The 15,025-nt window shown below is 39.9% G+C and overlaps 1 protein-coding gene across 2 annotated transcripts; it reads left to right on the top strand.

Annotated features, from left to right (window-relative positions):
• Positions 1–6,736: 6,736 nt before the first annotated feature.
• Positions 6,737–13,591, top strand: LY96 (lymphocyte antigen 96). Of its 2 annotated transcripts, XM_005443239.4 has the most exons (5): positions 6,740–7,109; positions 8,807–8,896; positions 9,839–9,970; positions 11,006–11,058; positions 13,022–13,591. In XM_005443239.4, the coding sequence occupies exons 1-5, from the start codon at positions 6,938–6,940 to the stop codon at positions 13,121–13,123; spliced, it is 549 nt and encodes a 182-aa protein (XP_005443296.2). In that variant the 5' UTR covers positions 6,740–6,937; the 3' UTR covers positions 13,124–13,591. The 2 variants fall into 2 exon arrangements, with proteins under 2 accessions (XP_055561995.1, XP_005443296.2); XM_055706020.1 differs by lacking the exon at positions 8,807–8,896 and having other exon boundaries at positions 6,737–7,109.
• Positions 13,592–15,025: the final 1,434 nt, after the last annotated feature.

Here is a 15,025-nt window from a genome sequence, read left to right as displayed (position 1 = left end):
GAAGTTAAATATCATTTCTTCTTTCTGTCATGTGGCAGTGAAATGCAAGTTAAGCTAGTAGATGGCTTTCTGACACATAGATGATTTAAAAAAGAAAATACTTAAAAATCCAGATTTCTACCAGAAGATAGATGATGATTCTAGCCATGATGTAGTCTTCAGAAAAACGTATTTCCAATGTGCAACTTGAAAATAATTATGATTCCATAGTTTCTTTTAATAGCATTTTTATATGAAAGAAAAGGAAGACCAAACTTACTAGATTTGCACAGTATTTGCCTGTTTATTCCTTGTTTGCTGCTAACTTCTCTAACTCAGTTTGGGAAACAACCAATCATCATATTTGTTACGGTTTCCAAGTATGTATGGCTTTGGCCCCATCCCTGTTAGCATTTCCACCTCTGCCTGTCCTTGTATATGATCCTAGGATTCTCAGGTCTGGCTTTTTTACAATTTTTACTTACAGTGTGTACTTAGAATCATAGAATCATTTAGTTTGGAAAAGACCTTGAAGATCATCTAGTTGGACTGTTAACCCAGCACTGCCAAATCCACCACTAGACTATGTCCCTAAGTCTTTTAAATACCTCCAGGGGTGGTGACTCAACCACTTCCCTGGGCAGCCTGTTCCAGTGCTTGACAGCCCTTTTGGTGAAGAAATTTTTCCTAACATCCAATCTAAACCTCCCCTAGTACAACTTGTGGCCATTTCCACTTGTGCTATTGCTTGCTACTGGGGAAAAGAGACCGACACCCACCTCGCTGCGACCCCCTTTCAGGCAGTGGTAGAGAGTGACAGGATCCCCCCTGAGCCCCCTTTTCTCCAGGCTAAACACCCCCAGCTCCCCCAGCCGCTCCTCATAAGCCTTGTGCTCCAGCCCCTCCACCAGCTTCGCTGCCCGTCTCTGGACACGCTCCAGCCCCTCAGTGTCCCTCCTGCAGTGAGGGGCCCAAACCTGCACACGGCATTCGAGTATACTTGCATGTATTTGGCAGGTTTAGATCCCTGGAATTTGTTGAGAGCAGCAGAGACTAGTATTCAGACAACTGTAGTTTGTTCTTAATGGCAGAAACAAAATAAAGGAATGGAAATGTAATCCAGAAAGACTTCTAGATGCATTTCTGTTTTACGTGCATTTCCACGTGGGGAGCTCTGAAATGCTTGGTGTCCTAAGCTAGGAAATATGCACAGAGCAAAACAGGACCTCTTGCTGCTCACAAATCCTGCAAGAGAACTGACTGTAGCGTGAGTGTTTCAATAAACAGTAATTCCCGAAGCCTGGTTATGTTAGCTCCATATCCTTCACAATCCTATTGATTTTGTGAACTACTATTTTCTTCTGGTTTATTTTTCTTCAGTTTTATACACTAGGTGAAAAACAGTTCTAATTGCAGAAGTATTACTACCCGCTAACATTTTCATCCCCGGAAACAGCTGATGTTTCTTTGGGTGTAGGTAAGTTGTGTTTGACACAGAAGAAACAATTGATTTATAAGACCTAGAGAATGTGCTCATACATGTGGAGATTCTGAAGGAAATACTGATGTAGAAGCCCAGTCTTCTAAAAGACGGGATTTACAAGCTGTTTTATTTGCAAGGCTATAGCTACTACGAAGGCAGCCAGCTCCCACAGCCTTTCCAGCATCAGCCAATGACTTGTCCCTGGCAGCTGGGTCTCGCATCTTACCCTGGTAGCCAGTTTTACTCAATCTGGTGTGAAGAGCAGGAGTATACAAAATGACTCCAGCCTGTTTCCTAGACACATGCTTCATGTCCTCTTCCAGCCTTAAAAGCTCCCACGAAAGATCACAGATGACTGCTTTTTTTTCCTAGGAAAACAGACAGGATACGTGCAAATTTTTCTTTCTAGTCTTTGACTATGTACTATTTTCTTGATGACGTCCCTCTGCCTTTTTCTCAAGTTTTTGGCTTTGTCTACAATATTATGTAGGTCCCTATCCATTCTTAATTATAAAGCGCAATGCTTCTTGTCATTCTTTAATGTTATTTTTAAAATTAAATTCTCCCACAACCCTCAGCCTTTTCTTGCAAATGTAAAAAATTCTGATGAGAAAATTAACTCCTTTTGATCCTTCAAAGAAATCGTTAAAGCTCTGAGGTACTTCACAATCTTAAGCACGCTCTAGAACTAAAAGGTAACTAATTTCACTGGAGCTTGCTTCGTTATGAACCAAAGTCATTGCATTGGCAAAGATGAAGAAAGTCTGTGCAGATTTTTGCATGGTACCATGAGGGCCTAATTTAGGTGGTGCAAACGTCATGAAATTCTATTTGTGCTGTAAAAATTAAAAGCACACATGTGAATTATTACAATCGCTCAGTATAACTTAATAAGTGGAAACTTGGTAAGCTGCTGTAATTTTGTTGCTCTGAAGTTCTGTGGTCATACCACAAATTTCTTCATGCCCACATGTACAACATAGCCTGCTACAGCCCCGCTGAGGAATGGGACAAGTGTGCTAGCTCGGAGTTGGACCCACTGTAATAAGATTATCCCACAGCTATACAGATCTCAGTGAGCAGCTATTTTAAGCAGGGAAAAACAGAGAACAAGAGCGAATGGCCACAAAACATCTCCAGCTGTCTCCATTTCTGGAATACCAGGGTGGGCAGTATTGCTGTGGTGTGCTTTCTGTCAGCCTCAGGTAGGACACAACCCTTCTCCCTTCACCCTCTGCTTTCTTTTCTTTTTGACTTTAATGTTTCACTGTATACTTTATAAGTATAAGCTTTAATCCTAAACTTGGCTTGGAAAGAATAAACCATAAGCCTACTGGCAACAGGCAGAGAGTTATTTCCAACATAATTGTTTCCACAGGAAACCACCTGGTGTGTATTTACTTCACTTTAATAGTTTCCAGTGGTTTAATGTGATATATTCAAATGAAACCACTAAGCCAAAGTGCATTCGGCATTTAAAAAGTACATTCAGAATAATGCACATCACTTTTTCTTTCTTTCCACAACTATTTGGTGTCTTATTCAAACACTACCAACTCACCACTGGACACATGCTGGTGCACTGCTCTCCGGTCAGACTCCCCTGGCACCCTCAAGCACTCATCAGCTGCATGTAGAGGAGCTGAATTCTCAACTTCTCTCTAGTATCCCTGGGCACAACTTTCTACTTCCACTAAACACGTTGTCAAAGATAGGATGAGAGGAGTTCAGAAGAGAGATTTATTCATGAATTGCTACAATTTTCTATTCTTCATGTTGATGGCTGAACGTTTTTTTGTTTTGTGAACACATGCCTTATATGTAACCCCTTTGGAGTGTCTTCAGCAGCAACCCTAAATCCAGGATCAGAAGTAATAAACATGTCTCCTTCCAGCTGTGAAAAGGTCTGCTTCAAAAACTGTCACAAATGGTCCTGCAAGGAAAATTAAATTATTATTGCCTCTTTCTTTATTGAATAAATGTGCTGAACATCTTAAAAGAGTTTTCCATAAATGGGAGGGTTTGGTACATGCCAAGAACTAGGACACAATTTTTAATTCTCTCTGACTAACTCTTTGAAACAGAGTAGTTTGCTGTACTGATATAATGTTCTTTATTTTTCTGTGATGGGATATTATGGTAATGTATGTTATAAATCTTTCTTGAGGGAGATTTCAGTGACTTAGAAGTGCTTATTTGGTCAAAGTACTCATCTGCAGCCAACAATCCAAATACAAAATTATTATTTTGAAATTCAGTCAGAAGTAAGTTAAGCACTTTTTAGTTGTACTGGGAAAGAAGATAAAAATACCATAGTTTAGTTTAAGGATTTTAACTACAAATCAGTGAGGAGGCTTGGAGTTAAGCTTCTACTCTCAGCATCTCAGATGTAGGTAAAATGAAGTGTCAGAAGTATGAAGTCCTAAATTCTCCAGACTTGGATTTATTTTGTGTACTGTTAACTGGATATGAAAGTTGGTCCATATCAAATGTAGTTGCAAAGATTTCAAAATAAATTAAGTAAATTGTCACAAAACGTCAGTGAGCTAACACTGCTGTGTAGCTCATTCCACTTCTCTTTCTCTTTTTCACCTTCCTTCTGGATCAGAGTAAGGAAAGAGTATTTAGTAAAAATTGAGTATATATAAGTTTATATCCTTCTTTTCCAGTGACCTTCACACTGACTTGAAAGGGACAGAGCAGACTCCTCACACCTCTAGTGTACTGGTTTGGGGTTTCAGTGAGCATCACAAGAGGTCACGTCTATGAACAGCACAGATATGGGCATCAAAAGCCACAGGCATCTAAAACTGAATTTGCTGAAAAGATTTTAAAATGTTTGAGGTTAATTTGATTTAAGGAAAAAATGATCAGGCAACAGTGGTCAAGGCTATAGACTTTATAATCGTGGTCCTACATGATATTTTAGCCCTGATACCGGTAACAGGTATTGTTCCTATTTTCCCATTAGTCAGCCAGATCCTTCTAAAATGGAACCCATTACGCAGATCTTTCAAAGCATTGGAATCGTCTTGTACAATAAAAGTGCAATAAGGAACAGGAGAGGAGAGAGGTTTCACCATGTGTCTGTCTAAGCCACCAGGGGGGACTCATTCCTCATCTATATCACTTCCTGCGTCAAGTATCTGAAAAAAACCACCTGTTCTTGAACCAGGTCTAGAAAGTCACGGAGTTCAGCAGAGAGCTTGTCTTCAGTTTTGCTTAAAGAGCTTTGATATAGAACCTTGTACATCTGCAGTGCTCTTTCCACTCTGCCCGTGAGCCACCCAACGCACTGTGCAGCAAAGCAAGTTCAAGTCTGGCTGCCGAGGGACGTGCTTTCGGCTGGGTGATCGCATACGTCAATAGGGTACAGCCAGTGCCATCTCGTGCCTGATTCAGACTGACCTGTGACTTTTGCTAAATCTATTGGGCTGACAGAAGACTCAGCAGAGAGCCTGGCTTGGCTTCCCACTGATGAGACTCGCTCCACATCAGCGGCCATGGCTTTGGGGTTGAAAGGAACCTTTATTTGACCGTATGTGCATAGGGTAGCTCTTCTTTAGTGGCTGCTTCATCACTCCTTAGTGGCTGTCTCATTACTCCATTTCTTTTTTCCAACTATTACAGCCCTTCTCTATTTATTTCAATGTCACTACATATTTTACTATTTTTAAGCAAAATTTGGCCATTTTGAAACAGGACTGTATTATTGCTGTGATCACAAAGGGTTTGCATGTTTTATAGCCTCCAATTAAACAACAGCAAAAATCGTGTGATATATGTACTCTGGAGATCTGTCAGGAAATTTGTATCATTTTTAATTCCCCACATAAAAGCCAAATGCCAGAAATTTCTTTCAGTCTTGAACTCTGCCAGGCCAGTGGGATTCTTCTTGTGGTCTGTAGAAAGATACAGAAATAATGAAAAGAATTGTCTACCCATATTAAATTTTAAAACTTTTAACTTATTTTGTGAATTATTACATGTATTAGCTCATTAGTTGGTACTTTTAAGCATTTTTGGTTGAATTTTCACCTTCTTTAACTAGACTGTGAACTCCCCCATCTTCTGGGCACAATTAGTCATGTTCTTGTGCATGCCACTATTCCTAAATCACCTTTTGTGTTACAAGTTCAGACTTCTGAAAACCAATTTATTAATCTTTTGCAACTTCACCTTTATAATTGGTAAAATATTGCCCTGGTGTGCACACAATTTGTGAGAATTGTGATAGGAAGTGGGGAGAGTCAGAACAATTGATTAAGTTATATTTGTTCTAAGTAATTTTTATTGAGTTTCCTGCCTAGCACAAAACCAAATACCTGTCTATTGTATATACTGCTTCTTTTTCATGAAACGAATACAATTTCTGATCTAAGAGGACCTTACAGACATACATGCAAATCAAGAAGGTAACTCAGGAGAAAATAATTTAAGTTCTGTAAATTCAGTAACTTTGTGTATTTAATTACATTCAGAAAAAAAAATGTAATTGTGTTTCCTGTCAGTTAGATGGTTAAATGATCCCACAGAATTAATATAGCACATAGAGGCAAAATATGTTATTCTTTTTTGTATTGCACTAACAGACAGAATAAGGGGGTATATCTAATACCAAAAGCGTTTTCAAACTTAGGTATCAAAATCTGCAACCTGGACTGTTTTCAACATCCTAGGTTAAAATCGGCCTCCTAACCCGTCTTCAGTTGTGGCAGGTAGATTCTCTGTTCTTACAGAAACATCTCAGTCAAAATCCAACAGCTTTTGTGATTAGTTGCCTAGTGTTCGGTGTTGGCCTGGACCCACGCCTGAGCGCTGCGCTGGCAGTTGTCATTTTATGGATTTTTAAGATTTTTTTCACTAAGTAGTCTAACTGATAGATACAGCTTTGAAGATGGCAGCTGACATTGTGAAGGATATCGGTGGTGCTACTCAATAATGTGTCAGACAGTTGCGTTCAGCTTCCGTGCTTACCTCCATTTGGAAATGTGTCATCTAATTATGCTCCTCCAAAGTGCTGGCGTGTTCTTAAAGCACGGTGAACTTTGTAAGAAATTCATTCTGAAAACTTGTGAGAGTTACTGGCTACCATATCAATAAAAAGAGTAGACTTGGTTTTCATAAATTGCGAACTTTTCTCTTCTTCAGTATGCACAGCAAACACTGTGAGTGTTTGAAATTATGCCTTAACAAATGTTACATCTGATGAGTCAACTAAACTTGCCCTTTACGTGCTTCTAGTGATCATAATTTTACTTCTCCTCACTTCCCCATTTCATACAGTTCTCTCTTTCATTTTTCACTCGTGGCTTGATCTGCGTTGTCTGATGAAAATGTAACAACAAAGGCAGAAATTCTTTTTCTTCACAAAATTTATTGTGTTGATAACTGATCGTGCTGTAGTAGGATTAATTAAGCTTGCAGAGAATTTGACAAAACAACTGAATATTCCCTGAAGACATGTGACGGGGCATGACTATGCTGAATTTTTGTTCCTCTTTCCCCCAGCCAAAGTTTTATTCCGTTGAATACTCAGCAAAAAAAGTAACTATGTTTGGACTTTTCTTTTTAATTTTATTTGCCCCTGGAGTCAGTGAATTTCTTTGCATATCATCAGATCTAGAACTGTCTTACACTTTTTGTGGTAAGTAAAACATAGATTATTCTTTTCTTACTGGTGTTTGCACAATAATTGTTGTAGTCGGAGGAAATGTGAGCTTTCTTTCAGAATTGTTTTTTGATGAATACAGCAAAATAAGAAGTTCAGCTGAAGTATATTTCTGTTATTAATTACCTTATTATAAGAATTATACTGCATAGGTGTAAATATTACCACAATGCTGGTTGCAGCAGCTAAGTTTACTCCCAGGTAAAGCAGGCATGTTTTGATTCAGGAAATATTAGAAGACAAGTGATTTAAATGTGTTTTGCAAGTACTGTGCTGTATAAATTATCCACATCGATTTAACTAATGTATTACAATGAAAAGCTTTAAGTATATGGAAGGAAAGGGGGAATGTGATATCCTGCTGGGCTGGAGGCCTGCTCAGGCACTGGGGAAACGTGGCGTGTCCCTTCTTGCCACGCCTGTGTTGTGGGCTACTGGATCCATATCATTCACTGAGTTTTGGTTGATTATTCAACGACGTGGCACCCCCCCTCTGTCTGTGCCGACCAGGCTCTGTGAGCCCAGGCGAGCTCAGTGGCCTGAAGGTGGGCACTGGAGGAGACACTTTGCAAGGAAAAGCCCATGTCTTTCAGAAATCTGCATGCATCCCTACTGTACATCACTGTAAAATAGCTATATAAAATGAGGCACAGGAAGGCATGTTTCTTTGGGGTACTTTGCTTTATATTAATACTCAAAAACTTCACAAGGGTAAAAGTGGCAGTGCTTAAGCTTGCAAACCAAACCTTTGGGACCGTGGTGGTTTTGTTTGTCCTTTTTCCCATCGGAATTCCCCATGCATAGTTGTGCCTAAGATGAGAAGCTGACTGATGGCTACAGAGAGCCAGACAGTTTCCCTCTGCACGCCCTCGCTTTAATCCCTGAAACACAAGGCAGAACCCTTCCCTGTACATGTCCCTGCTGCCCCCTTTGTGCAGGAGTACCCCTTCCCCAGCCCGCCTCCCCGCCACAGCACGCAGCGCACATCTGAACAGACATCTTCCCTAAAATAAAAATAAAAACACTGACTGAAAACCCTTCCAAAGGCTGTCACTGAATTTTATTTTTTTTTTAAATTAAAATATCAGCTAATGGGGTCTACATTTGGTTAGATACAGGTTGTATGATGCTTTATCACCCTGCTTCTGACACTGTGCATTGTACAGCGCTAGGTGGGTCACACAAAGCAAATCTGCTCAAAGGCTCATTTACCTTATCCTGGAAAATATGCTGATACCTTAAAAACATTTTCAGCTGTTGTCAGCAAGTTTATATAGATTCCATCGTTAGCATTAGTAGTAATATTTTCAGCAGAGGACCACGCTGGCTTAGTGCTAATAAAAAGTTTGTTTAACTTTAGAAGAGGAATAAAAATAATTTTGCCTCTTATGTTTTGTGTGCAAAATATCTTTGACCAAATAATTGACTTTTCTTGCTATTTAAATAAATACATTATTTTTACCTCTAAGCATATAAATAAATAAAATTGTAATTAAAAATAGATGTTTATTATCTAATACTTATGATGGATATTTAGATGAGGCAATTTTATAGTATATACCTTATACTAAATACTGTGTATGTGTTTATTGTGTGTATATATATGTATATTTTTATTATTTTCCTGGAGAAGCCTAGTCACACTACCAATATGAAATACTTTTTTCCTGTAGATTCCATAGCTCATATTTTCATGTTTAACCTGACACCTTGCAGCATTATGAACAATTTCGTCTGGAAGGCTGCACTTACCTGGATTCCACGTGAGTCCCCCTTGACTAGACAATTATATTCTGCCAATGCAGAAAATGGAATACAAGCAAAAAGCTGACATTTCATCCTAAATGACAAATTATTTAGGAGATTAGTTTCTGTGATTAAAAATTGAATAGGTAAATTATATTGATGGACAGAAATGATTTATGGAAATAAGCATGTTTGAATTTTGCTTGTTGGGGCATTTACCAGAACTGTGCATGCTGGCTGCCACGGTACATGCAAATCTGAGACAGTTTAGGTGCACGTGCCTTTGTCTGGAAGAAGCAGGCAGGAGCTGCAGCACACAAACTCTTCTGGCCTGAAGAACTTCCAAGTCTTTTTAAGGAAGGAGAATATTATTAGGCTATCCAAGTAGGCAGGACTCCTACTAAGAATATGTGTGTTCCAGAGGCTGGAAATGATACTGGATTGTGTATGCAAACCTAATTTTAATCTTTAAACCTATCTTTAAGCTGGCAGGTGGAGTTACTTATGAAATGGCTGTATGATAAACTTTACCTTCTGAGTAAATATGCTGGAGCTGGACTAAGTTTGCTTCACTAGAAAGGTGTCTTTATCATGGCTACCAGCATCCAGGACAGTTTGTTTGCAACACCGGCTTAAAACAACATAGTCCTCATCTGACTCTTTATTTGGGTTAGCTGTGGAGCTGAGTGAACTTCGATATCTTTGCTAAAGAAATTAAAACTGATTTTGAAATTGTTCGCTCAAGTGTTTTTTATGACTGATGCTTTTTGTTGAAAACCAGCTTTTTGTTTTTCTGGAAGTAACAGTTTTCAAGATATGTATTTTTGTTAGTTGGGGGGGGGAGTATTTAAAAAATACTGTATTTCAGAGAAAAATAGTTTTTATTTAAATAGCACGTCTGCATATATGTTTCTCCTCCCCACCAGCTACCATTTTCTTACTTGTAATGTCTTAACTAGGAAGTGACATCACCTTCCTGAAGGTCATCTTCTATGTCTGGTTTGACGGAGCCAAAGCGTTTCACTGGAAAGAAGTCCTTTGTAGTGGAGCCGCTGACGACGAATATTCAGTGTGCAGAAGGCTGAAAGGAGGTCAGTAAGGAAAACATACAGTGCTTTTCCCTTGCCTGGCAGTTTCCCTCCCCAACAGGGCCATATCCTGCCAGCCCTTTTTCCTCACTAAGCAGATCTCTTAAAGGACTGATTGATCAACCCATGCAGATGGATTTTTCTCTCCACAATCTAGACCTGTTCACCTTGCTTGACAGGCAGCAGACTTCAAAGCAGGCAGTCCTCCAGTGCCAGAACCCCGCTAAAATAGAAAATTTCCATATTCTATGCTTTAATATCCTGCCGTTTAATAGTGCTTCAGTTTCTATCTTTATAAACTAGGATTACTAATCTCTATAAATTAGGATTATCACTGCAGTACTGCAGTTTCCATCTCTATAAATTAGGATTGCTAATACCCTTCATCTTGTCATGACACTTATTGTTAACATCTCTTAAAATTACCCAGAAAGAGTACATTTGACTGGACTGGACAGAAAACTTGAGAGGAGCTAGGGGCACTACTAATATACAGAAAACAATTCATTTAGAAGTGTCTGGATGTGTTTTTAAAGAGATTCTCTACGCCCATGTATAACGCTCTTCTTATTAGAGAGGCATCAATCCTGTTGTAAGGGCTAACCAACATTAACATGACACAGGCTCAGATCCAGAAAATTCAGGCAGGATGTCAAACTAAAGGCCAAAGAAACCTGCGAGGAAGTTAAAATATGAAATCTGTGTTTTCCTTTGTTTTAAGATTAATTCCAGCTCTCTTCGGTTATCATTCAACTGAACTACTATTACAAGTTACATTATTTGAGTTATCACAGTAGGATGGGTCTGTAGGAGATGTTGCAGGAGTATTGGGCTTAATTTCTATTTTCTTTTGTGGTTTAGACAAATAGGCAGAGCTCTGGGAGGAGAAACAGGTGAGGGCTTTATCGGTGGAAGAGTAAATGGTATGGGCACTGCTGCTGAGAGATATGCCGTATTGCTTTGAAGTTATTTAAGAAATTTGATTGATGGCTTTATGCTTAAGTAACCGTTTATATTATCATTATCTCTGTTTTACAGAAACAATTGAAACAACATTTGACATTAAAGGTTCAAGAACAAACTTTCCAAAGGTACTTTTCAGCATTTTATATAAAAAAATAGCAATAGCAGAATCACATACTTACAGGTATATATTTTCTGAAAAGAGATTTTCATTCAAACTGTAGAAAACAGCAGAAGGAAATGTCAGAAAACTTTCTCATGCCTGAAGTTATGACTCCAGAATGGTAGCATCTTGAAATGTTAGATGTCCTCACGTTATTATTCCTTTATTATTCCTCCTTTATTTTATAAAAGAAAAGACCAAAGATATCAGTTAATGTCACCTTAATCATTCAATTTTGTTTGGTAAATTATTGTGTTTCCTTTAACCTTTTTGAGTAAATCCATCCATACTCTTCTTGCCCGTTTCATTCTTTATGGTATGTTGTCTTCACACGCTCATCTGTTCCTCCCTGAAATCCTGTTCAAAGATTTGAAGAGGGATAACCATATCCAAGAGTAAAAGCAATGCTCCAGCATTAAACCAGGAGGAGCATCGGTCCTCAGGTTAGCCCACTCTCATCCAACACCTGCCTCATCAGCTGCCTGAGCCTTAAGACCCTTACCATCCCTATTCATTCCCATAAATGTTACTAAGGAGCTTCTACTGGTACAAAATCTCCAGCTTCTCCTTAACTCAAAGCTCATGGGCCTTCAATGGTGTTGAACTCCATCCAGCACAGCATCTCTTCTAGCCCCAGAGCTGGTAGTAGACAGGAATATCCTCTGCCATAAACAGTCCTCCTATAGATGAGGCAGACCTGACACTTCCTGATGGGACTCTTCCAGACCAGGAGCTAACTCTAATCATAGCCTTCCCTGTAAACTAGAAACACTTGCAAGCCTCCCAGTCCTTAGATTGGTCCTAAGAGCCCTTCAGCTCCCAAGTACTCATCTCCAGTTTGCCGTATCAGAAGAGGAAGGTGACAGGTGTCAAAGAAGGTAAGGTAAGACCTGGATTCAGTAGGGGCCACCAAGCTGTCTTCTGTCCTGGTACCTACAAAAGTCTGTGCGAGAGTGTGAAGGTGGGTAGCTAGACAACAGCTAAGCCTGGGTTGGTGCTGCTTTATGAATCAGACTGCTGGATGTGAATGAGCACAGTGGTGGGTCTGGAAGGGACGCTGAGCTGATGTGAGTACTAGTGTTGCTTACAGCAGTGTGCACCACGAGAAAGTGTGACTGACAGAGCCAGGCTTATGTCTAAGGTACAGGCAAGCTGTATCCCACTAGTCAGGGAGCAGATGCTTCATGCAGGGAGGTGAGCTGGCCACTGACAGCATGATTGAAGTAGGCAGCTTAAGACCTCACACTAGGGGAAGCACTGGCTCTGCTTTGATCGGGGACTGAAGAATGGCTACAGCACTCTTCTCACGTGGTTCCTTCCTCCTACTCTCCTCTCTCTAACTTAGTTCATCCTAATCTTGACATCACGTCCAAACTCAGGACAAACTTTTTGCCACCAATAATAGTATGAAGTTGCTTTAGCTTTCATCAAGCAGAGATTTGATGCATTCACATCATACATTCACTATGAATTGATGATTTTGGTAAACACCACTGAGGGTGAATAGCAGTTAGTTATCCAGTATGTGATTATAGCTGACAACAAAAAAGCTGGTTGCTGCAGAATGCATCCTGGTGTATCAACTCAGTTAATTCCCATTTGTGGAGTCAGAAATGTTACTCAAGAGAACAGCTCTGGAAGGAGGAGCAGGTGCCCTCAGGAGCACAGGACTCTGGTTTGAGAGAGGACCCTGACAAGTGCAAGCTGGACCACAGCCTACTGCTGTTCCTTAGTACCCAGGTCATGGGAAGAAAGATGAGTGCTACTTTTTTATATACACATATATCTGAATATACCCATGATAACAGTCCCCAATGGGAATCTTTCTTTTTCAGTCCTAACAGAAATCACCAGAACTATTCCAAGCAGCTATTTAGACAAGAGTGAACAGCCTTATGCACTAATATTTTTTTTCTTGCTTGTTTTAGGGCAATTATGACATTATTTTACAAGGATTCTCTGATGATTCTGAGAATAATATGTTCATATGCTTGAATATCACCATGATAGTAAAACAAGACATTTACTGAATGTGACAAACATTTCAAATAATTCCAGAACACAGAGGTCACTTCTGCAAGCAACTGGAATCCAAGCTGTGAAATAATAAGCACGCTAATTTTCCTGAGGTAGAATACATCATGTACTGTCTGGAAAGCTACCTGATGGATAGTCTTACCCATTTATAGCACCATTGTAATCAGATGCTCAACCAGTGTGCACAAAATCTCTGGGAATCAAGAATCCTGATTAACCCACAGAATAACCCTGACTGGATGTCAGGCTGAGGACTGCATTTTGGTGCTGTGCCTTGAGTTATGAAAATGCCAAGTCCTTCAGACTGCACGAAACTAATATAGGAAGTTTTGAAGTGCAAGAATCAGAAGTTCACCAGTATTCAGTTTGAAATAAAACAGCAATTGAAACTGGGAACTCTGTTGTGTTTCTTTTTTTTTTTTTTTTTCCCTTTTAACAATAAAACTTGTTTGTACAATCAATTTGAGAAATATTTGTTATTCTCCTGTTATTTTGTGATTATCTTTAGATGTTTCCTAATATTCTACTCCGTTTGCATTGAGCTGAACCAGAGAAGTAATGATTTGTTATGTGGTATCAGCTGATGTGAATAACATAGAAAGTGGAACATGTTTCCAGTTACACTGGTATAGTACAGCTGTATTTAGCTGTCCAGAGCTGTATCTGCCACCCCCTAACATGTTTTCAGCTCTTGCTCAGGGTCTGAGGAGCAGAGGCTACACAAGCTGTCTCCTTCAGAAGCAGCAGGATTGTCATTGCCCAACAGGTTGATCTATTCCTCAGGGATCAAAAGCATGTCTAAAGCTGTGGCTTCTGCCTCATGGGCAGCCTGACCATGGGCACTGTCTTACTTTGCTGCATCTCTGCACCCAAGGCCTTTGGCAAGACTTTGATGGAGTACAAGATTTGGTCCTTGGGAAGAGAGTGGCATCCTTTCATGCTTCGTGGTGCTTTGGTGCTGCTGTATGGTGAAAGACAGCTGACCGGTGCAGTGTGCAAGTGCTTGCTGCCTTCAGACAGATACCCTCCTTACACCCTGTGGATGCCGTATCCTCTTTTCATCCTCAGCCCCCAGCCAGTGGTTGCTTGGTGAGTTCAGAAGCTTTTCTCTAAGGAATGGGCCCGAGTTGAAGTTACACATTGCGCTGGCCGCTAGGTCGTGCTGTGTCTAGCAAATTGCTTCCAAACGCCTGGAAAAAAAGAAAAAACAGAACAAACCATCCCTCCTTCAGACTGCTAAATACCAAGCATGAAGATTAGCAGAAGTGAAGCTTTTAATCTTACTTTACACGTAAAGGTGTTTTTCAAATTTGGCATCAGAAAAATCCACAAACCCCCCCTCCCCAAGTATATAGATACTCCATTGAAAATTTGGTTTCAGTATAGCTAGTTTGGCAATCTAAAGCAAAATCATTGAGTCAGTAAAAATATAAGAAGTAGAACTGCATCGTGGCTGGGTACAAGAAGCCACAGTTACACCCAAGTGGCAATGGCAAAGCATCTGTCCTTGCCTTCCATCTTCCATCTATGCACCGTTCCAGGAACAGTCCGTGATGGAGTACCACAGCAGCTCCTGCTTATGTTTGAACCAAGTTACTAGAGTTGCAATCAGTTTCCTCTTAATCTAAAATATGAATCAAAAGCAGCCAGAGAGACTGATAGCCATTAAGTACTTTCCTTCTTCTGTTTTGCTCATTTCAAATAGTATTGCTGATCTAGGGAACAGTCTTACTGTATGATGTTCCTGTGTACCCATTTCACAGTGTCCAGCAAGCACCAGGTAAAGTCTCAAAATGGTTTTTAGTGACAAAGTGTTCTGAGATTTTTGCTGCCCTGAATTGTTCAGGGTGTTAGAATAAATGTTTTGTTTATTAAGCAGCAAGTACTGCAGGCAG

This window comes from Falco cherrug, chromosome 3 (genome assembly GCF_023634085.1).
Source record: "Falco cherrug isolate bFalChe1 chromosome 3, bFalChe1.pri, whole genome shotgun sequence".
Classification (NCBI taxonomy): Eukaryota; Metazoa; Chordata; class Aves; order Falconiformes; family Falconidae; genus Falco; species Falco cherrug.
Note: the sequence above shows the minus strand (reverse complement) of the source record. Positions and strands in the feature narration are given on the sequence as shown.